This window comes from Pogoniulus pusillus, chromosome 1 (assembly GCF_015220805.1).
Source record: "Pogoniulus pusillus isolate bPogPus1 chromosome 1, bPogPus1.pri, whole genome shotgun sequence".
Classification (NCBI taxonomy): domain Eukaryota; kingdom Metazoa; phylum Chordata; class Aves; order Piciformes; family Lybiidae; genus Pogoniulus; species Pogoniulus pusillus.
In genome coordinates this window covers 21,333,353-21,355,462 of record NC_087264.1, presented here as the reverse complement: position 1 = coordinate 21,355,462, position 22,110 = coordinate 21,333,353, and the positions used below count along the sequence as shown (strand labels likewise).

The following is a 22,110-nucleotide window of genomic DNA, read 5'->3' as shown; positions in this document are numbered from 1 at the left end:
TCAAGGTAGATGTGGTGGGCATTGAGGAGAAAATGAACAGGTGACATAGCAGCTATGTCCTGTGGAGCATGAGGTGCTGGAGTGGGTCCAGAGGAGGGCAACAAAGCTGGTAAAGGCTCTGGGGAATAAATCTTATAAAGAGATATAAATCTTAGAAATGAAGGAGCTGGGGATGGTAAGTGTGAGGAAGAGGAGGCTGAGGGGAGACTTCATTACTGTCTACAGCTGCCTGAAGAGCCATTGTGGAGAGGCTGCTGCTGGGCTCTTCTCACAGGTCATTGGAGTCAGAACAAGGGGGAATGGCCTCAAGCTGAGGTTGGGGAGGTTTAGATTGGACATTAGGAAAAAGTTTTTCATGGAGAGAGTGGTCAGGGCCTGGAATGAGCTGCCCAGGGAGGTGGTGGAGTCACCCAGCCTGGATATGTTTAAGGGTGGTTTAAGGTGATATGGTTTAAGGTGAATGTTGTAGAGTAGGGTTCTAGGTTGGGCTTGGTGATTGTGATGGTTGGGTGTTACCTGCCTCCCCACACTTATGAAATCACCCAGACTAGACTCAGACAAGCTGAAAATTAAGGAATGAAGCTTTATAGACACAGCTTAGCACAATGTACAAGCAGGTATTTGCAATACAGCTATAGACAGACATATGCAAGTTAAAAGTAACATAGAAACACAGCAGCCCTCCCAGAAACCAGAGTTCCCAGCAGGGGCTCCCAACCACCCTTCCACCTCCTTCCCACTCCTCTACCTTATCCCAGACTTTGCCTTATGTGCAAGGTGAGTTTGGAGGGTCAGCCAGGAGGGTTAGGAAGCAGAAGGATTAGTTGCACAGACAGCAGGTTAGAGAAAGTAATGCAAGCAGCCAGAACAGCAACTGTGTTATCTATGTTTGTGTTCTTGTTCTTATCCCTCTCAGCAAGCCTATGAGTGCAGCAGACATCACCACTGTTTCCTTTTCACAGCCTAGCATCTAATTCCTCTCACTAAATTATCCCAGCTAGGCTGAAACTAACACAACCTCCAAGCTGCTGCAGTTGCACACTGACACTGGCTGCAGCAGGTAAAAGGAATGAAAACTTGAGTCCTACACAGCTACATAGGTGCTCCTACCAAGTTGTAGAGCACTGGCTCTAATAACCTTTGAGTTAGAGAGGGAAGCATCTTGTTAGGCTGGGGAAGGGAAAGAGCACTGGAAAAGTAACTCTGATAAACAGCCAGCCTAAAGGCCACTGCTGCTTTGAAACACTCCATTTGGTAGTCTTTTATGTGTCTCTCCTGCCTTGAGCTGTTTGCTGCTGCTGCTTTTCTAGATTCAGGATTCATTCTGTAGAAGAGAATTGCTGCTCCTGTGTATGCATCTGTGTAAATAGAGCAGGATGACTGCTAGGCGTGCACTGTGTGTTGTAGCTCTCTGGGTTTGGTCTGTCTGTTGTGCTTGTTTGGGCTTTTTTTTATGGGACAGGGCAACAAAGCTGGTGAGAGACCTGGAACACAGACCCTATGAGGAGAGGCTGAGGGAACTGGGGGTGTGCAGCCTGCAGAAGAGGAGGCTCAGGGCAGACCTCATTGCTGTCTACAGCTACCTGAAGGGAGGCTGTAGCCAGGTGGGGTTGAGCTCTTCTGCCAGGCACCCAGCAACAGAAGAAGGGGACACAGTCTAAAGCTGTGCTAGGGGAGGTCTAGGCTGGATGTTAGGAGGAAGTTGTTGCCAGAGAGAGTGATTGGCATTGGAATGGGCTGCCCAGGGAGGTGGTGGAGTTGCCGTGCCTGGAGGTGTTCAAGCAAAGCCTGGCTGGGGCACTTAGTGTCATGATATGGTTGCTTGGCCAGGGCCGGGTGCTAGGTTGGGCTGGATGATCTTGAAAGTCTCTTCCAACCTGGCTGATTCTATGAATAGAAGGGAGCAGCAGATGTGATTTATTTTTCTGGTTTTGATTTGTGTGTCCTTGGCCTGACAAGGAGGGAAAGGAAAGGCAAGGGAAAGGAAAGGAAGGGCAGGGAATGGAAAGGCAAGGAAAGGAAAGGAAAGAAGGAAAGGAAGGGCAGGGAAAGGCAAGGAAAGGAAATGCAAGGAAGAGCCAAGAAAGATGAATGCTTGAACAAGAGTGGTTGCAGCAGCAAAATACTGAAAAGGCTGCTGATGACACTGGCCCATGGGAAGTTAGTTGAGTTAAAAGCTAAAATTTGGATCTAAAGTATCTCAGTATCTCAGTATCTAGTTGTAGTTGCAGGCTGTGCATGTGCTGGGTTTGTCTGGAGGCCCTAATGCCTGAGCTCAGTGTATAAATCTCCAAAACACTAGGGGGAAACCCATTTGAATAGCTGCAGTGTTGGCACAGAGCTCTTGTAGTTACAGAAAAAAATGAATGTGATGAAAATTTCTCCAATTAATTTATGGAGAAAAAGTTAGAGAATTGCTGGCCCAACTGATGAGAAGCTGTGTGTTTGAATGCCCTGGCAGATTGCCCTGCTTGCTCCATAGTTGTCTGCTTTACTCTGCTCCCCCTAGGACCTGGAAGAATGCCCAGCTGGGAGAAGCCATGATCGAGAGCCTGGAAGCCCAAGGACTACAGCTGGCCAAGGAGAGGCAAGAATATTTAGGTAGGAAGTTCTTATTCCCCAAAGTCATCAACCCCAGAGCAGCCAGTTTGCTATTCTGCAGTGATGAGGATCAAGCTGGGTGCGTTCCTGTGTGATCTGCTCTAGGAGATCCTGCTCTGGCAGGGGAGTTGGACTGGATGAGTTCTCCAGGTCCCTGCCAGCCTCTGAAGTTCTGTGATGCTGTGTTTTCAGTCAGCAGCTGAAAGTCAGGTTCTGAAGGGAAGGGAGGATGTGAATGCCAAGATCCAGACCTGGAGTGTGGAAGGAAGAATGTGCTGTGGCCAGCAGGCTGCAGCTCTGCCACTCCTCATGGCTGGATATACCTTGCCCCAGACAAGCTGGGATGAGCTGATTTCAGCTGCTCACCAAACAAAGAACCCATACCTTCATCTCCCCAGATCACACAGACTGGTATTTCAGAGGCTGACTGCAGCTTTTCAGGCACAAGTTTTCCTTCTCCAGTTGTTGGTTTGGGGTGGTTTGTGTCTTTTTTGGTTTGGGTCTGACTCTACTTGGTTCTCCTCTGCATTTGCTCACACTGGAAGTGAGCCACATAGCTCCTAGAACAGAATATTGACATGGGCTGGCTTCAAGTGCTAATGGCAGTGAACTACCTAGAACAGAGTATTGACTTGGGCTGGCTTCCAGTGCTAATGGCAGTGAACTACCTAGAACAGAGTATTGACTTGGGCTGTCTTCCAGTGCTAATGGCAGTGAACTACCTAGAACAGAGTATTGACTTGGGCTGGCTTCCAGTGCTAATGGCAGTGAACTACCTAGAACAGAGCAGCCAGGCAGAGAGGGAACTGGGGGTGCTGGTAGAGAGGAGCTGAAGATGAGGCAGCAGTGTGCCCAGGTGGGCAGGACAGCCGAGGGCATCCTCGCCTGGCTCAGGAGCAGTGTGGCCAGCAGGACAAGGGAGGTTCTTCTGCCCCTGGACTCAGCACTGCTCAGGCCACAGCTTGAGTGCTGTGTCTAGTTCTGGGCTCCTCCATTCAAGAGAGATGTTGCAGTACTGGAAGGTGTCCACAGGAGGGCGACAAAGCTGGGGAGGGGCCTGGAGCACAGCCCTGTGAGGAGAGGCTGAGGGAGCTGGGGGTGTGCAGCCTGCAGAAGAGGAGGTTCAGGGCAGACCTCATTGCTGTCTGCAGCTACCTGAAGGGAGGCTGTAGCCAGGTGGGGTTGGTCTCTTCTGCCAGGCAAGCAGCAACAGAAGAAGGGGACACAGCCTCAAGCTGTGCCAGGGCAGGTCTAGGCTGGATGTTAGGAGGAAGTTCCTGCCAGAGAGAGTGATTGGCATTGGAATGGGCTGCCCAGGGAGGTGGTGGAGTCACCGTGGTGGAGGTGTCCAAGCAAAGCCTGGCTGAGGCACTTAGTGCCATGGTCTGGTTGCTAGGTTGGACTGGATGAGCTTGGAGATCTCCTCCAACCTGGTTGATTCTTTGATTCTATTGAACAGGGAGGATCTCAGTGCAGGGTCACACATCTAACAATGGTCAGGCACCAAGCACATAGGTTGTGGTCAGCTGGATGAGCTCATGTGTGCACCTGGCAAAGAGGAGTGGTTCCTTACCTACCACATGGAAAATGAAGAATGCTGAAAGAAGGACCCAGAGGGCACAGGATGAAAATCAGAAACAGGAAAGTGTTGTCAAAACATTATTTTGCATCCATCAGAGCAGATTGCAGAGCCTGCAGAAGCAGAGAGCCACAGTATGATACTAGACAAGGGGAGAGAGGAAAGAGGAATACATGATCTATACAGGAGGGATTTGGGTAATCAATATATAGATATGTATTACTAGGTGCTTTCATCCATGACCTGGAGATGTTGAAGCAAAGCCTGGATGAGGCACTTAGTGCCATGGTCTAGTTGGTTGGCTAGGGCTGGGTGCTAGGTTGGAGTGGACGAGCTTGGAGGTCTCTTCCAACCTGGCTGATTCTATGATTCTATGCCAAGAACATTCAGACAATTATCACAGTTGGTTGCTTTCTTTTGACAGCAATGCTCTTGGATGATCCTTGGGATCTTCCAGCCCTGACAACTCCATGATTCTGTGGCCTAGTTATTGAAAAATAACTGCTGCATTAGATCTACCTTTGGTGATCTGTGTCTGAGACTGCCCCTGGCAGCCGGTGAAGAGGCTCTGGAGGAAGCCAACGTTGCTCTGATGCATTCTGTGAATCCCTGTGGAGTCACCTTCCACCTGCACCCTGCTGGTTTCTCTCTCAGGCAGGGGCTTTCCAAAAGCCCATCAAGCTCGGGAACTGCCCTCACAGCTGGCAGGAGGAATGGAAGAGGGAAGCTGAAAGAGGCTCTGTGTAGCTGTGATGGGTCCTGGCAAGGAAAAAGAGGGCGAGAATGTGAAGGAGAGGCAGGAGTGGTGGCCAGCATAGCTTTAGCAATGTGGCACTGCTGCTCTGGCATTTTTTACTTGGCTGGGATGTCCCAAGGTGACAAGAGGGAGCCAGCAGTGACACACAGCACAGAGGAGAGAGTGATGTGCCAGGCGGGGAGGGCAGAGCACCCAGCTGCAGGCTGCACCACTGTTACAGTGCAGCCGCTTAACCTTTCTGTGCCTTTGCTTCCTCGCGTGTGAAGCAGAGATAAGAATATTCTTCTGGCCCAGCCAGAGGACTGGGAAGGTTAATTCATTCGTGATTTCTGAAGGAAAACCTCTGAGAGGAAGCCTTAGCAGGAGTACAGAACAATGTGATTGCTTAGTTTACTAAAGCATAAGCTGTTTGGCAGGAGGCAACCTGTGTAACATCCCATTAACATCATCTCTGCCTTGGGAGCCTCCCAGGCAGATGCACACGGACCAAGAGGGACAGCTACGTTTTTTAGGCTTCAGTCAGTACTTCATGCTCATAAATACCCCCAGGATATGAAATGCTTTCCCTCTGTGTTTGACGACTCTGTCTGTGTTTGTAGATAAGCTAATGGAAGAAACAGAAGAGCTGTGCCTGCAGAGGGAGCAGAAAGAGGTGAGCATTCATCCCAACCCAGTCCCTCTCAACTTATTGATGGCAGGACTAGCTGGTTCCTTGGAGGCTGAAAGAGTCTGAGAACAACCTCTGAGCCCTGTGAATGAGAAAATGACTAGGAGCCATTAGGGCTGAGTACCAGAGGACTACTTTTCCCCAGCACTTATGGTGCAGTGAGCATGTGTTTGTGTCTCTAGGAGGAGCAAGGAGGAGCAGGTTAAATTCAGTCTCTGTGATCACTATTACACACTTGTTATTGAGCAGATTCAAGAAGGCTGGCAACAAACTTGTTTGTCTCCACAGTTAGCATGAGAGCCAGTGGCATCCTGGCCTGGCTCAGGAACAGTGCAGCCAGCAGGGCAAGGGAGGTTCTTCTGCCCCTGGACTCAGCACTGCTGAGGCCACACCTTGAGTGCTGTGTCCAGTTCTGGGCTGCTCAAGAGAGATATTGAGGTGCTGGAAGGTGTCCACAGGAGGGCGACAAAGCTGGTGAGGGGCCTGGAGCAGAGCCCTGTGAGGAGAGGCTGAGGGAGCTGGGGGTGTGCAGCCTGCAGAAGAGGAGGCTCAGGGCAGACCTCATTGCTGTCTACACCTACCTGAAGGGAGGCTGTAGCCAGGTGGGATTGGGCTCTTCTGCCAGGCACCCAGAAATAGAATAAGGGGACACAGTCTCAAGTTGTGCCAGAGGAGGTCTAGGCTGGATGTTAGGAGGAAGTTGCTGGCAGAGAGAGTCAATCACTCTGCCAATCAGCACACTGCAGTGGTGCTGAGCTGTGCAAGGAGCATTTCTGTGTTTCCTAGGTGCCTGGAAGTGAATTAGTTGGGGCAATTAATGAGGCAGGGATTACAAAATATGTAGTTAATTTTATTTCTAGAATGCCCTGCCCACAACTATATACTAATTAATTAAATTTGGGTTCTAATTTGGTCAGGAAAATCTTCCCAAGGATGCTCCTGGGCAATTCATTCAGTGAGGAGGATCAGAAACATTGGAGAAGTTTAGCCACAAAATGACTTTGCCTCAGTTACAAACAGGCAGCCTGCAGCCCCAGGGCAAGTCTGTGCTACTCACGGTGGTGGAGTAGGAATTTCAAGATGGTCCCTGGCTCCTTTGTGGCAGCATTGGAACTGCTTGTCCATTGGGAGGCTTCCAGATTTTCCCAGGGTGCTGGGAAAGAGGCAGACAACCTGACCTGATCCTGGTTCCTCTTGGCACAGGAGTTTGCAGAGGTGCAAGCAGCATCTTTGCAGCTGTGCAGGGAGCACCATGTCAGTGGCACTTCTTGCCATGTTGTGAGGCACTAAAATGCCTTCTCCTGGGAAACCTGAGGCACTTAAGTTTCCAGGTAGTTCAAGCCCAAAACATCAGGGCTAAGCTGGTCTGAAGCACGAGGCAGAGCAGAACACATTGGCCAAGAGCCGAGGCAGCTCCGTGAGGCAAAGGCAGCAAGCAGAGGCAGCCAGGCAGAAGCAGCACAACTGCTTGCAACTTAGCTCCACTTCTATCACTTGCCTGAGTGCCAAGGCTCCTTTGGCCACAGAGATTCACCAATCAAAATGGCATCTGCAAAACTGACCATATGGGGTGACCTCAGGGCTTGCTCATCTTTATTTGGGCAAGACACCAACAAGTACCTAAACACCTGTGGATACCTGTTTATCACTTTGAGAGGGGACATAATGGCCTAAGCCTTTGTTTTCCTCCTGCCTTTGCTTCCCCCATAAGCAGAAGAGTGGGGCAAGGCAGAACATCTAATAGGCTTATTAGCCTGCCAGGACAGAGACCTGCTCTGTGACTTTTGGATGTCCCAACCAACATTCAATCCCTTCTAATTGCCCCAGGACAAAAGCCTGGTGGGCTGGGAAACTCAGTGACTCTACATGGCTCCTGTTAAAAGCCTCAGGCAGTTTGCACTGAGGCCTTTCCCAACCGTGTGGGAGCAGAGTTTGTTCTCTCTCTTCTGTTTTTCACCCAGGAACTCGAGCGTCTGAACCAGGTCCTGGAGGCAGAGAAGCAGCAGTTTGAAGAAGTGGTGCGGGAGCTGCGACTGGAGCAGGACCAGATTAGGAGGTAAGGTGGTGAGCTCCATGGCTCAGGGCAAAGATATAAGTCCCCATGCTGGGCAGCAGTGCTGCCTTGGGGATGGAGCAAAACTTCTTTTTTAGGAAGTGTAGGAAAGGGATAAATAATACATTTACCAAAACAAGAGAGGCTGGGAGTAGAGAAAAAAGGCAGCTGCTCCCTTCCACGGAGACAGTGAGGGTGTCAGAGTCATCTGCTCCTCCTAACTTGGAGGTTTTAAGCTTAAGGAGACTGGAGATGAGGAAGAAATTCTTGACATGGAGGGTGGGGTGACACTGGAACAGGTTGCCCAGGGAGGTGGTGGAAGTCTCCACCATGGAGGTGTTCAAGACCAGGCTGGATGAGACTGTAGACAGCCTGATCTAGTGTGAGGTGTACCTGCCCATGGCAGGGGAGATGGAACTGGCTGATCCTTGTGGTCCCTTCCAGCCCTGACTGAATCTGTGATTCTATGGTCAAAGTGCTTGCCCAACATTTATCATAGAAGCAACCAGGTTGGAAGAGGCCTCCAAGATTTACCTGCATTGGCTAGCACCAGATCCCTGATAGAATGCAGCACTTGGACCAATGGCTCACAGGATGTCAGGGGTTGGAAGGGACCCAAGGAGATCATCCAGTCTAAACCCCCTGCCACAGCAGGATCAGACTATCTAGCTCAGGTCACACAGGAACACATCCAGACAGGCCTTGAAAGGCTCCAGAGAAGGAGACTCCACAACCTCTCTGGGCAGCCTGTGCCAGTGCTCTGGGACCCTTACAGGAAAGAAGCTCCCCCGTGTGTTGAGCAAAACGTCTTATGCTGCAACTTCAACCCATTGCTCCTTGTCCTACCCAGGGAGCAGTGAGCAGAGCCTGTCCCCCTGCTCCTGACCCCCAGCCCTCAGATGTTTATAAACTTTTATTAGGTCCCCTCTCAGTCTTCTCTTCTGCAGACTAAACAGCCCCAGGTCCCTCAGCCTCTCCTCATCAGGCAGTGCTCCAGTCCCCTCATCATCCTCGTAGCCCTCCACTGGACCCTCTCCAACAGATCACTGAGAGCTGCCTCATGAACAAAGCCCAGATGAGTTAGGGCAGCATGGCAACAGAGAGGTGTTACAGCAGTTCAGAGAGGCAGACAGTGTGATCAAGCCACGGAGTCCTGTGGGCTTCACACCTCTGAATCTGCTCTTCCACCATCAGCTTAGTGACATTGGGTGGGTAAAGAATTTGCCTCACCAAGAATAATGCTGTTGTATTTAAGAGTTGTGCTGATCAAATTATGAATAGCCCTGTGTTTAGGAAGGGAAGGATCAAAGTGCTTTGCCCTGAGTGTCTTTGCTCTATTTTCTCTCCTAACTATTTCCCCTAAGTATTTTTTTCCTACCTACACAGAATCTCAGGAAAAGCCCATGCAGTTTTACAGACTGGTTTGTGTCTCACAGGATCACAGCAACACCCAGGCTGGCAAAGCCCCTCAGCATCACCCAGGCCAACCTAGAACCCTACTCTACAACATTCACCTTAAACCATAGCCCCAAGCACCACATCCAAGCCACCCTTAAACACAGCCAGGCTGGGTGACTCCCCCACCTCCCTGGGCAGCTCATTCCAGTGCCTGACCACTCTTCTCTGTGAAAAAAATCTTCCTAATGTCCAATCTAAACCTCCCCAGCCTCAGCTTGAGGCCATTCCCCCTTGTTCTGTCTCAAATGACCTGTGAGCAGAGCCCAGCAGCAGCCTCTCCACAGTGTCCCTTCAGGCAGGTGTAGACAGCAATGAGATCTGCCCTCAGTCTTCTCTTTTTCATAGACCTAGATCTGCTCAGCCACAGCTGTCTTGCCTGAGCAGCTCATGGTTTGGTGGCACAGCAAAGTTGCTTGGATGCCTGCAGAGTTTTCCAGGCATGGTGCTTTCTGGCAAGCTCCTGACTTTAGGGTGTTGTCCCTTAGGGCAGCAAAGCTGGTGAGGGGCCTGGAGCACAGCCCTGTGAGGAGAGGCTGAGGGAGCTGGGGGTGTGCAGCCTGCAGAGGAGGAGGCTCAGGGCAGACCTCATTGCTCTCTACAACTCCCTGAAGGGAGGCTGTAGCCAGGTGGAGTTGGTGTCTTCTCCCAGGCAAGCAGCAACAGAAGAAGGGGACAGTCTCAAGCTGTGCCTTGAGAGGTCTATGCTGGATGTTAGGAGGAAGTTGTTGTCAGAGAGAGTGATTGGCATTGGAATGGGTTGCCCAGGGAGGTGGTGGAGTGCCCATTCCTGGAGGTGTTGAAGCCAAGCCTGGCTGGGGCACGTAGTGCCATGGTCTGGTTGCTTGCCTAGGGCTGGGTGCTAGGTTGGCCTGGATGAGCTTGGAGGTCTCTTCCAACCTGCTTGACAGTATAAGTCTGACTCTCCAGCATTGCCTGTACCAATCACTGGTCGCAGGTCTTGCAGTAGAGGATCCACAACCTGTGCAGTCTGTGTGACTTCCATGGGGATGGTGTTCCCCTGCATTGTCTGTCACCCTTTTTTGCTTCTTTAGGGAGCTAGAGCTCACAGCCTGCTCCCTTAAAGCAGTGGAAGAAGAAAAGAAAGAGCTGCGAAGCCTGACGGGGTCGCTGCAGAAAAGCCTGGAGGTGAGTGAGCGCTTCTCCCCTGCCAGCCACAGCAGTTTGCTGCTCAGCCAGGAGAACTGCCCGGGGCTGAAAGCAAATTCGTATTGTGCAATTTAACACCCACTGCTTCTCCTGTGGTGGAACAGGTTCCTTTGGTAGCCAAGATCACCTGCTAAAATGAGCTAGACCTGATGGAGAGACCGAGGGAGGGAGGGAGGGAAGGAAGGGAGGGAGGAAGAGGGGAACGAAGGAAAGAAGGGAGGGGAGAAGGAAGGGAAGGGGGTGGGGAGGGGGAAGGAGGAAGGCAGTGGGGAAGGAAGGGTAGGAGGAACGGGGGAAGGAAGGAGGGAGGGGAGAAGGAAGGGAGGGAGGAAGAGAGTGAAGGAGGGAGGAGGGAAGGGAGTGAGGGAGGGAGGAAGTGGGTAAAGAGGGAAGGGAGGGAAGGAGGGAGGGGGGAAGGGGGAAAGGAAGAGAAGGAGGGAGGGGGGAAGGAAGGGAGAGAGGAAAGGGAAGAAGGGAAGGAGGGAGGGAAGGAGGAAGGGGGGAAGGAAGGGAGGAGGGAGCAAGCTCAAGGCTCTAATTCCTGAGCTGAGTCATAGAATCACAGAATCAACCAGGTTGGAAGAGACCTCCAAGCTCATCCAGTCCAACCTAGCACCCAGCCCTATCCAGTCAACCAGACCATGGCACTAAGTGCCCCAGCCAGGCTTTTCTTGAACACCTCCAGGGACGGTGCCTCCACCACCTCCCTGGGCAGCCCATTCCAATGCCAATCACTCTCTCTGTGAAGAACTTCCTCCTAACATCCAGCCTAGACCTACCCCGGCACAACTTGAGACTGTGTCCCCTTGTTCTATTGCTGGTTGCTTGGGATTTCCTGTTAAAGGAGCCTGGAGGTTCTTGTCCACTTGCTAAGCAAAATCTCGGTCCCTGTGAAGCAGGTGTGCAATGCAAACCAGGTTTTGTCACTTTTAAACTGAACGAGGCTTGTGTGTGTAAGATATGGAGGCATTCAATAGGGAGGAGAAGCCAGGCAAAAAGAGAAGCAGGAATGTTAGACATCTGCCTCTGTTGTAGGAGCTCTCCCTGGAAAAGCAGCAAATGCTGGAGATGCTGGAAGAAAATGAAAGCCAGCTGCCGCCAACCAGCCCCAGCCAGGAGCAGAGCACCACCTGGGGACTGCACTGCAGCCTGCAACAGATTGAAGAGAAGATGCAGCAGCTTCTGGAAGAGAAACTACTGGCAGAGAAGAGGTGAAATGGGGGAGGGGGACGGGTGGGACGGGCCTGGGTGGTGTCAAAGGCAAGGATGTGCTGTGATACAATGTAAAAAGGGTGGTAGGAAGAGAGATAGCTTTTGTCCTCACAAGTGGAAGGCAATCAGGAAGGGTAGAGACCTGGAGAGGCACAAGCCTGGATGAGGCACTTAGTGCCATGGTGTAGTCGATTGGACAGGGCAGGGTGCTAGGTTGGACTGGATGAGCTTGGAGCTCTCTTCCAACCTGGTTGATTCTATGACTCTACGATAAGATCTTTTCTAATTTCCACTGGTGGGTGCAGTAAAGAGGACATTTTGCTCAGGCTCAGTGGTGCCAAGTGGCATTACTGTCTGCTAACTTGCTTTTTGATTGCCAACACAGAAGAGCATGGATGCTTGCCTGGCTCCCGTGGGCTTGCTCCTTTCAAATCCAAAGTTAAGCATGTGAACTTGGAACACTGTGTGCAGTTCCATGATCCTGGGGTCCTGTGTGCAGTTCTGGAGCCTCCAATACAAGGACATGGAACCATTTGAGCCAGTCCAGAGGAGGCCACCAAGATGCTGAGAGGGCTACAGCAGCTCTGCTCTGAGGACAGGCTGAGAGAGTTTGGGCTCTGCAGCCTGGAGAAGAGAAGGCTTTGAGGAGACCTTGGAGTGGCCTTGCAGTATCTGAAGGGGGCTACAGGAGGGCTGGGGAGGGACTATTGACAGGACAAGGAGGAATGGGTTTAAAGAGGCAGAGGGGAGATTGAAACTGGATGGTTAGGAAGAAGTTGTTTGCAGCGAGGGTGGTGAGACACTGGCACAGGTTGCCCAGGGAGGTTGTGGATCACAGAAGCACAGAATGTGATCAAAGATCACCATAACCTTACTGGAGGTGTTCAGGACAAGGCTGGATGAGGCCTTGAGTGACCTGTTCACAGTCTCACAGGATGTTAGGGGTTGGAAGGGATCCAAGGAGATCATCGACTCCAACTCCCCCCTTCCAGAGCAGGACAATACTATCTAACACAGATCACACAGGAACACATCCAGACAGGCCTTGGAAGGCTCCAGAGAAGGAGACCCCACAGCCTCTCTGGACAGCCTGTGCCAGTGCTCTGGCACACTTACAGTAAAGAAGTTCCCCATGTGTTGAGGCAAAACCTCTAGTGGGAGGTGTCCCTGCCCATGGTGGGGGGGGTTGGAACTGGTTGAGCTTTGAGGTCCCTTCCAACCTAAACCATTCCATGATTCTAATCCGCTTGGTGTTCATGGGCTTGTCTACAGGAAGCATTAAGTGCTCCTGGACCTTCTCTTGGGATTCAAAACCTTCCACCCAATAACTCTCCCCCTGGCTTTGTCTGGCAGTGCCTGTGTCTTTGAGGCAGAAGGCAGAGATTGCTCCTGTAAGCACAGCTGGGTGCAGCGCAGCCAGGCAGCAAAGCACACCTCAGCACACTGCTGCCTGCCTGCCTTCCTGTGAGCTGTGGTGGTATGAGAACAGTTGTCTCCCTTTGCTGTACTGTGCACCAGGATGAAGGAGAACGAGGAGAAGTCCCGAGCACTGGAAGAGGAACGGGAATTTTACTCTGCCCAGTCCCAAGCACTGCAGCGCTCACTCTCGGAGCTGAGTGCGGAGAAGCAACAGACAGAGAGAGACCTGAAGGTAGCCCTGTGTGCTGCTGCCCCTGGGTCTGTGCCTCCTGACTCATCTTTCCTTAACTTCTTCACCTATCAAGCTTTGGTTTGTTTATCTTTTTTTTTTTTTTTTGGTTGCAAATCTTCATATTTTATGCAGACAGACTGCAAGAGTTGGGGCTGTGCAGGCTGGAGAAGTGGGGGGTCCCAGGTGACCTTCTAGTGGCCTTCCAAGACCTGAAGGGGGCTACAAAAAAGCTGTGGAGGGACTTTTCAGGCTGTCAGGGAGTGAGAGGACTGAGAGGAATGGAGCAAAGCTGGAGGTGGGGAGAGTCAGTCTGGCCATGAGGAGGAAGTTGTTGAGCATGAGAGTGGTGAGAGGCTGGACTGGGTTGCCCAGGGAGATGGTTGAGGCCCCATGGCTGGAGGTGTTTAAGGGCAGGCTGGCTGAGGCTGTGAGCAGCCTGCTCTAGGGTGTCCCTGCCTGTGGCAGGGGGGTTGGAACTGGCTGATCCTTGTGGTCCCTTCCAATCCTGACGGATTCTATGATTCATATCATGACGAATTTGTCCTTTGTGTCTGTGTAGCACTTCCCACTGAATGTTTTCATTCTGAGCTCCGATGGACCCATTCAGTAAAAAGCCTCATTTGATGCTGTGAAAGTAGGCACTCTAAGGGGTATTCTAAAAGAAAGAAACAAACAACACCCACCCACCCCCAAAAATAAAAACATTGCAGAGCTGAAGAGAAATCTTCCCTCGCTTGCGTTCAAAGAATCAACCTTAAGATATATAGGAAGCTCTGCATGGATGTGGGTTAAGAAGCAGAGGAGCTGAGGGTGAGACATCAACCCTTTGTTATACCAGTAAAAGATGACACCTCGAGCTATGCAAAGGTTAAGGGGAGAAAGCTTTCAAACTGGAGAAAGGTTTTAAACTAGATGTTAGGATGAAGTTGTTTGCAGTTGTTTGAGGATGGTGAGACACTGGCACAGGTTGCCCAGGGAGGTTGTGGAGCACAGAGTCACATTCTCCACGACCTCCCTGGAAATGTTCAAGGCCAGGTTGGCTGAGGGTCAGAGAATAAGAGGAAGATGTGGAAATGAAATCTGTGCTAAAACAGTCTGGACTTTCAGATTCTGTCTGAAGGCAGGAGAAATAACTCCTTCTGTGTTGTCTCACAGTCTTTCTGCTGCTTTTCCTTGCTGCTGTCCTTTCATCCTGGTTTGCTTGCTGAGTGCCTCTCAGACTCTGAGTATAGCAGGATGGTGACTGAGTGCAGGCTGGTTTTCAGCAGTGCTTCTTCTCTTCTTCAGGCTGAGGTGAAGATGCGTATGGACCTGGAGAAGAGACTGAGAGAGGCTGAGAAGGCACTGCAAAGTTTAGAGAAAGGCTTAGATTCTCTGGATTGCAACAAGGAGGAAGAGGAGAAGATGAAAGCTGATGTCAGTAACCTGAGGAGTAAGTCAGTCATCCACTCTCTCTGCTGATGAGAAAGCTCTAAGAGAGGAAATATTTTTAACCATTTTCCCAGCTACAAAAAGAAGTTCTCAGACCAGCAAAGGTGCTGATAATGTGCTCTTCTGGCACCTTGCACCTCCCTTTTGAGGAGCTGGAATTTTTTAGGTGCTTGGTGTTTTGCACTCTTAAGAAGCTAACAATTATTCCAGCCTTTCCTGTTGGGTGGAAGACAAAGCCAGGGATGGAAACAAACAATTGCTTTCCAAAGCTTTCCAGATCCTGGGCGGCATCAGCAGTGTGCCCAGGTGGCCAATAGAGCCAATGGCACCCTGGGCTGGCTCAGGAGCAGTGTGGCCAGCAGGACTAGGGAGGCTAGCCTGCCCCTGGACTCAGCACTGCTCAGGCCACACCTTGAGTACTGTGTCCAGTTCTGGGTTCCTCAATTCAAGAGAAATGTTGAGGTGCTGGAAGGTGTCCACAGGAGGGCGCCAAAGCTGGGGAGGGGCCTGGAGCACAGCCCTGTGAGGAGAGGCTGAGGGAGCTGGGGGTGTGCAGCCTGCAGAAGAGGAGGCTCAGGGCAGACCTCATTGCTGTCTATAACTCCCTGAAGGGAGGTTGTAGCCAGGTGGGGTTGGTCTCTTCTGCCAGGCACCCAGCAACAGAACAAGGGGACAGAGCCTCAAGTTGTGCCAGGGCAGGTCTAGGCTGGATGTTGTTAGGAAATTCCTGGCAGAGAGAGTGATTGGCATTGGAATGGGCTGCCCAGGGAGGTGGTGGAGTTGCCGTGCCTGGAGGTGTTGAAGCCAAGCCTGGCTGGGGCACTTAGTGTCATGGTCTGGTTGCTTGGCTATGTTGGACTGGATGATCTTGGAGGTCTTTTCCCACCTGGCTGATTCTAGGTCATTAGCTTATCTGAGCCCAGCAGTGAGGGCACTGCTCGTGGCTGAGCTGCTGCTCGAGGCATCTCTCCGTCGCTGGCTCACGGCCGTGTCTCTCCACAGAGTTCTTTGAAGAGTGCATCCGCAGCGCCGAGCTGGAGGCCAAGATGCCTGTGATCATGAAGAACTCTGTCTACATCCACAAGGCTGCCACGCGCCGCATAAAGAGCTGCCGCTTCCACCGCCGCAGAGGCAGCGCTGCCTGGAATGACTGTAGGTGCTGGGGGGCTTCTTGCTCTCCACCCTGCAACAGTAGATGTGTTCAGATGGGGCTGAGAGAGCAGGAAGGTCTGCAAACGTGGTTCTTTTCCTGTGTTCCTTAGTAGCAGCATACAGCTACAGGAAAAAATTCAGCTCCTTACGTAGAGCACAAGCACTGTGTCCTTGGCCCCTAAAGATACATGATGGAGGCTGACATCATCTGAGTGCTGAGCCACAGTCTGAGATAGGTTGGATGGAACATTTGCAAGGTTAGATCAGGTTCCATGTGGCTCCATCAGAGGCAGGTGTGAAGAGGAAAAGGGCTACGAGAATGATGAGAGGACTGGAGCACTGCCTGATGAGGAGAGGCTGAGGGACCTGGGGCTGTTTAGTATGGAGAAGAGAAGACTGAGAGGGGACTTAATCAGTGTTTATAAATCTGTGAGGGATGGGGGTCAGGAAGGGGGGGACAGGCTCTGCTCACTGCTCCCTGGGATAGGACAAGGAGCAATGGATGGAAGCTGCAGCACAGGAGGTTCCAGCTCAACACAAGGGGCAACTTCTTTCCTGTAAGGGTCCCAGAGCACTGGCACAGGCTCCTTGTCTGGAGCCTTTCCAGGCCTGTCTGGATGTGTTCCTGTGTGAGCTGAGCTAGATTGTCTGATCCTGCTCTGGCAAGGGGGTTGGCCTGGATGATGTCTTTGGGTCCCTTTCAACCCCTGGCATCCTGTGAGCCTGTGTTCCCTTGGCACTCTCCTCTGAAAACAGTAAGGTGAGGCTGTTGGAATGCAATGGTCAGCTCATCCCTTGCCAGGCTCTCAGTCACATTGCTCACAGCAACTGTGTGCTAAAGCAAAGCTTTATCTTCAGTTTTTGTCCCCGAGGGAGAATGCTGACCTTTCTGTCCTGCTCTCGTTTCAGTGAAGCAGTCCCAATCCTCCATATTCTCTCACACAGAAGCTGAGAACATTGAGGAACTGAAGGAGGCAGCCAAAAGACTGAGCCGGGACCAGCGCTTCAGGGCAACTCTTCACCGGATCATGAGATCGCAGAAGGATTCTGCTCCAGGAGATGAAAAGTGACTCTTGTTGGCAGGAGGCTTCTCATCTGAACTTGCCACTCAGTTCTGCATAAGTTATGGCATCAGCACTAGTGTCAGAAGACAGAGTTGTCCTTTGCTGGGGAAAGTGTGTGTGTAGGCAAGTCCTTCAGGTAGTGGCTTCGCAGTAGTTTGGATGCTCCCTGTAGCCTAGCAGATCTCTGCTGACCACTCCAGATCTGTTTGCCTCAGCTGCTAATGTTAAGCCATATTTTGCTAAGATACCGTGGCCTGTGTTAAAGTGAACCACAGAGCACAGCTTAGGAAGTGCCTCTTGCCTTTCCTGTCTCCTAGGTCTGCCAAACACAAGTGCTTCCAAGGAAGTCCTTTAGCAAACGATGCTTCAACTAGTGTAGCGTCCACAGTTAGGACACAGCTGACCTTGCTCTACCTGATACCCCCTTGAAAATGGCCTGCTGCACCCCGCCCTTTGAAGAGCACTTTAGTGGGGCACAATTTCCTGACCTTCCCTGAAGACCACAGCAGTCTCCCGCCAAGCACAACAATCCCAACCGTGTTGGCGTTGCATCAATTCAAGCAAGTGATAGCAGCATGAAGGCAACCTGAGGATGCTGTGGACTTTGCTCCAGGGAATGTCTTGTGCAGAGAAGAGGGCTGCACTGTGTTGGCTGTGGGCAGAGCATCCTGACCTTTTATATTTTGCACTGGGACACCTGGCTGAATCTGCCAGGAGGAGGAGGAGGAGCAGGGTTGCTGCTGCAGAAGGTGTTATAGAAGTATAGAAGCAACGAGGTTGGAAGAGACCTCCAAGCTCAGCCAGTCCAACCTAGCACCCAGCCCTAGACAAGCAACCAGATCATGGCACTAAATGCCCCAGCCAGGCTTGGCTTCAACATCTCCAGGCATGGAGACTCCACCACCTCCCTGGGCAGCCCATTCTAATGCCAATCACTCTCTCTGACAACAACTTCCTAACAACATCCAGCCTAGACCTGCCCTGGCACAGCTTGAGACTGTCCCCCCTTGTTCTGTTGCTGCTTGCCTGGCAGAAGAGACCAACCCCACCTGGCCACAGCCTCCCTTCAGGGAGTTGCAGACAGCAATGAGCTCTGCCCTGAGCCTCCTCTTCTGCAGGCTGCACACCCCCAGCTCCCTCAGCCTCTCCTCATAGGGTTTGTGTTTCCAGCCCCTCCCCAGCCTTGGTGCCCTTCTCTGGATACCTTCCAGTACCTCAACATCTCTCTTGAACTGAGGAGCAGCACTCCAGGTGTGGACACAGCACTCCAGGTGTGGCCTGAGCAGTGCTGAGTCTAGGGGCAGAAGAACCTCCCTTGTCCTACTGTTCTACTTATCTACAGGAATATTCAGTGTGCAGAACCCTTTGATTCTGCCCTCCTCGTTACCTCTGTAAACCCAAGCTAGAGAACAGCTGGATGAGGAGTGTTATGGGACCCAAACCATTACCTCTTGTAGAATTAAGCTTTCAGGGCTGGGGAGACAGTGAAAGTCATCTCTGTAGGTGCTGCACTGACTAGCCTGTGCCCAAGGCTTTGTGCTGCTCTCTGCCAGTCTCCATGCTTGCAATCCAGGCTGTCTTGCTCAAACTGACAACTCTGGCAAGTCAAGGCTGGATTGGAAGAAGCACTGAGGACTGCCTGTTCAGAAGTGGGCTTCTGGCTGCCCTCTGTCCCCTCCCAAGGGCTCACCACATAGTTATTGCAAAGGGGCATTTGCCCTTCACGTGGACATTCTTTATGATAGAGGAACCACTTCCTGAGGGAAACCTTGCAGCTTCTCTACCTTGCTTCCAGGAGGCAGCTGGCTAACAGCTAACCTGCTGCAGCACCAGCACTGCACGACAAGCATGCTCAGAGTGACACTGCTACCCTTGAGCTATGAGTGGGGAGACAAAGGCCTGTGGAATGCAAAGGTGAGTGATGCTGGCAGCAGGGTGTGGGCTCCGGGGATCTCAAAGATTTACCGGAGCTTTCAGGTCTCTGCTCTTCGTCGACACCCCTGAGTACCACCTCTGTCTAATGACATGGGGGTATCTGCTTCTTTGTCCTGTGCACACTGATATTGTACAGTCCCAGATTTGGGTGTTTTTTTCTGCCCACCTAAATCATTCCCTACCAGTTCAGGTCTGTTTTTAGGGAGAAGCTAGGAAGGAAGCCCTGCCTTGCCAGCTAGAGGAGTGGCATTGGTGCTGGGTGGGAAGGTGCAATGTGATCAGAGAGAGTCTCTCCGGTGTGACCAGACATAAAGCACGGAAGTGCAGTCTGTGTTTTCCATTTCAGTCACTTACTGGCCAGTGCCTTTATGGTAATGGAGGGTTTGACTCACTGAGAAGGTTCAGAAGGCAGGTGATGCAGTAAGAAAAGACAATTTGCACCCTTCCTTAGCACACCTGATCCTTCTGTGGTTTTCCCACTTACTATTTGCACATTGGAAAGCCACAAATGAATTCTTGTTCCTGCGAGGCTGAACAGCCATGACAAAGCAACACAGAACTGGTTTTCCCCCTCACTTCACTGGATAGTAGGGATTGAGAGAGACCCAAGAAGATCATCAAGTCCAGCCCCCCAACATGTCTTGGCTTCATCTCTGGCTATTTTCCAGTTACAAGGTCTGTACCAGGTGGTGGTGGAAAGGACAGAAAAGAGAAGAGACAGGGAGCGTAGCTGTAATTCAAGCAGTTAGGAGAAAGCACCCCATAGTTTGTGCATGCAGCACCTTTGATCTGTTGCCACCAAGCCACAATATCAGACCTCACAGAAGTATCCTGCTCAGGAGGTAGCCATATCAGGTTCTCCTTTACTTTGCATGCTGGCAGGAATGGATAAATAAATGCTGACACTGGAGTAAAGTCCTGTGCGTTCTTGAGTCACTGTCACTGAAATGGTGGTAAATGGCCCCTGCAGGAGTAGGGACAAATCATTGTGACATGCTCACTTACTGCCAGAACACTTCCTCTGCTTCAGTGAGTTGTTCTGCTCTGTCCTGATATGTCCTTACTATCACCTCTCTGAAGCACTGACTGTTATGTGAGATGCTTTCACCCTTTCGTCCCCTGCCGCTTTTCAAGTGTGTGTAAGGTTAAGGTCAGGATGTATCACATCTGAATGAAGAGTCTCCCCCCTGCCTGCAGTGAGGAGCTTGCCAACACTTGCTGCAGGTAAGGGTCCTGCAGAGGGTACTGCAAGCTGGGTCTGTGTGTCATAGAATCATAGAATCAACCAGGTTGGAAGAGACCTCCAAGCTCAGCCAGTCCAACCTAGCACCCAGCCCTGTCAATCAACCAGACCATGGCACTAAGTGCCCCAGCCAGGCTTGGCTTCAACACCTCCAGGCACGGCAACTCCACCACCTCCCTGGGCAGCCCATTCCAATGCCAATCACTCTCTCTGACAACAACTTCCTCCTAGCATCCAGCCTAGACCTCCCCCAGCACAACTTGAGGATGTTGCCGTCTCTGAAGGTGTTGAAACCAAGCCTGGCTGGGGCACTTAGTGCCATGGTCTAGTTGACTGGCTAGGGCTGGGTGCTAGGTTGGACTGGATGATTTTAGACATCTCTTCCAACCTGGTTGACTCTACAATTCTATGACCTGATAGCACAGGCTACCACATTGTGGGTGCTAATTGTGGTAGTAAGGCCACAACTGGAGCTCAGTTTGTGGCTGCTGTGTGTACAGAATTGTGAATCACACGGAAGCAGGACGTGGGCTCTCATGTTCAGATGGACAGCTGCACCAAACACAAATCAGAAGCTATTTTATGGAGTCTCCTCTCTCCTTAATCTTCCAAAGATTTATTGAAAAGCTTAGGGTTAGGAAATAATGCTAGAGCCTCTTATCTCTTCTCTTCTGTCAAAGATGAGTACATTTTATCTACTTACCATTGAGGGAATTTTGGTGTTATTCTAATCTATGGTGAGGAATCCTTGGGCACAGGAGAGGTGGCACATCAGCCTGGATCCTCCAGGAGCTGTCCAGGAGCAGTAGCTGGCTGGGGAGCACATGGGCTGGTAAGCTGCTTTGGAGCCTGTGCCTGGTGAATTGCACTTGCACTAATGCAGCCTTAGCCAGCAAGCACCTGGACACACCTCAGCATGGATCCTCCAGGAGCTGTCCAGGAGCAGTAGCTGGCTGGGGAGCACATGGGCTGGTAAGCTGCTTTGGAGCCTTAGCTGACCTGGGAGACTTGTGCAGACATTGCCCTTTCTGTGGAGTACTTTGGAACTTGGCAGGACAGGTTTTTGGGTATGAAAGCCTGCAGCAGCATCTCTGTTGGGAAAACACAGAAAGGAAAGCTAGATCAGTGAACATTCACCCTCTAGAGCATGGAGATGTTTTTCTGTAAAGGGGTTGGCCAGTTTCCTGCTATAGCCAAAGTGCCACTGAGCTTTGGGTTGTGGTAGCTGCAGATCCTGTGGCTGCAAGAGCAGTAGCCACAGGAGGGACACTGAGGAGACACAGGGCCTCTGGCAGGCTGCAAGGAAGACACTCTGGAAGGCACATTCTTCTGTCTCTACTCTTTACAGTCACTCAGTAGAGAATGGAATCTCCCCCCACCTTATTAAGCACAATGTAGAAATATATGCAATGTCAGATTTCCCAAGGGCAGGTGGGAAAGGGAGGGAAGCTGAGAAGAGGTAGCAAATGGGAAACCTGAAGCATTATTAGCCTTCTGGGTTCCACACTGAGAAAGAACCTTTCTATGAAGCTAGCTCATTCAGGCCCCTTGCAAGCAAGTTACTCATTCCACCTTCCACTTTTGCCTACAGCTTGTTTGAACATCTCTGTGCCTCTGCTGTGCCTTATCTCTTGGAGTAGAGTGTGTGGAAAGGGCACTGTTACCTGTGCCTTGCCCCAGGAGGATGAGTAGCCTCATGGCTCATGTATCCTCAGGTAGGAGCTGGCTCCCTTGTGTCCTGCACCAGTGCTACAGCTCTTGGTGTGAGGACAGAGCCCTCAGAGGATAGAGCAGCCTCTGGCTGCTGTTCACAGGTAAGTCAAATGAGCTTGCCAGTGTGTAGGTATTTCACAAACAGGTGGTCACAGCTGTGGTCTTTAGGGAACAAGCAGACTGCAAAAGGCAAGGTGCACTGAGGCAGGTGGGGAAAAGTCCTTTGACTGCTCAGCTGCTTTTTAAAGGCAGGACAAGAGTGATGCCACTGTGATGCCCATCCACAAGAAGCGCCAGAGGGAGGAACTGGGAAATGCCAGACCTGTCAGCCTGACCTCAGTGCCAGGCAAGGTCATGGACAGGTCCTCTTGAGTGCCATCACAAAGCATCCCATAGGATGGGCAAGGGATCAGGCCCAGCCAGCATG

At 51.4% G+C, this 22,110-nt stretch overlaps 1 protein-coding gene across 2 annotated transcripts in view; it reads left to right on the top strand.

Moving 5' to 3' along the window:
- The window catches only part of PLEKHD1 (pleckstrin homology and coiled-coil domain containing D1), a 29,616-nt gene extending 11,984 nt beyond the window's left edge, over positions 1–17,632 (top strand). Inside the window, exons 5-13 of one of the 2 annotated variants that reach the window (XM_064153214.1) lie at positions 2,510–2,601; positions 5,537–5,589; positions 7,566–7,660; positions 10,168–10,261; positions 11,318–11,493; positions 13,013–13,145; positions 14,433–14,577; positions 15,579–15,728; positions 16,638–17,632. In XM_064153214.1, the coding sequence (XP_064009284.1) occupies positions 2,510–2,601; positions 5,537–5,589; positions 7,566–7,660; positions 10,168–10,261; positions 11,318–11,493; positions 13,013–13,145; positions 14,433–14,577; positions 15,579–15,728; positions 16,638–16,798 (1,099 nt within the window). In that variant the 3' untranslated portion in view covers positions 16,799–17,632. The remainder of the gene's footprint in view (positions 1–2,509; positions 2,602–5,536; positions 5,590–7,565; positions 7,661–10,167; positions 10,262–11,317; positions 11,494–13,012; positions 13,146–14,432; positions 14,578–15,578; positions 15,729–16,637) is intronic. The other variant, XM_064153222.1, reaches the window with a different exon arrangement.
- Positions 17,633–22,110: the final 4,478 nt, after the last annotated feature.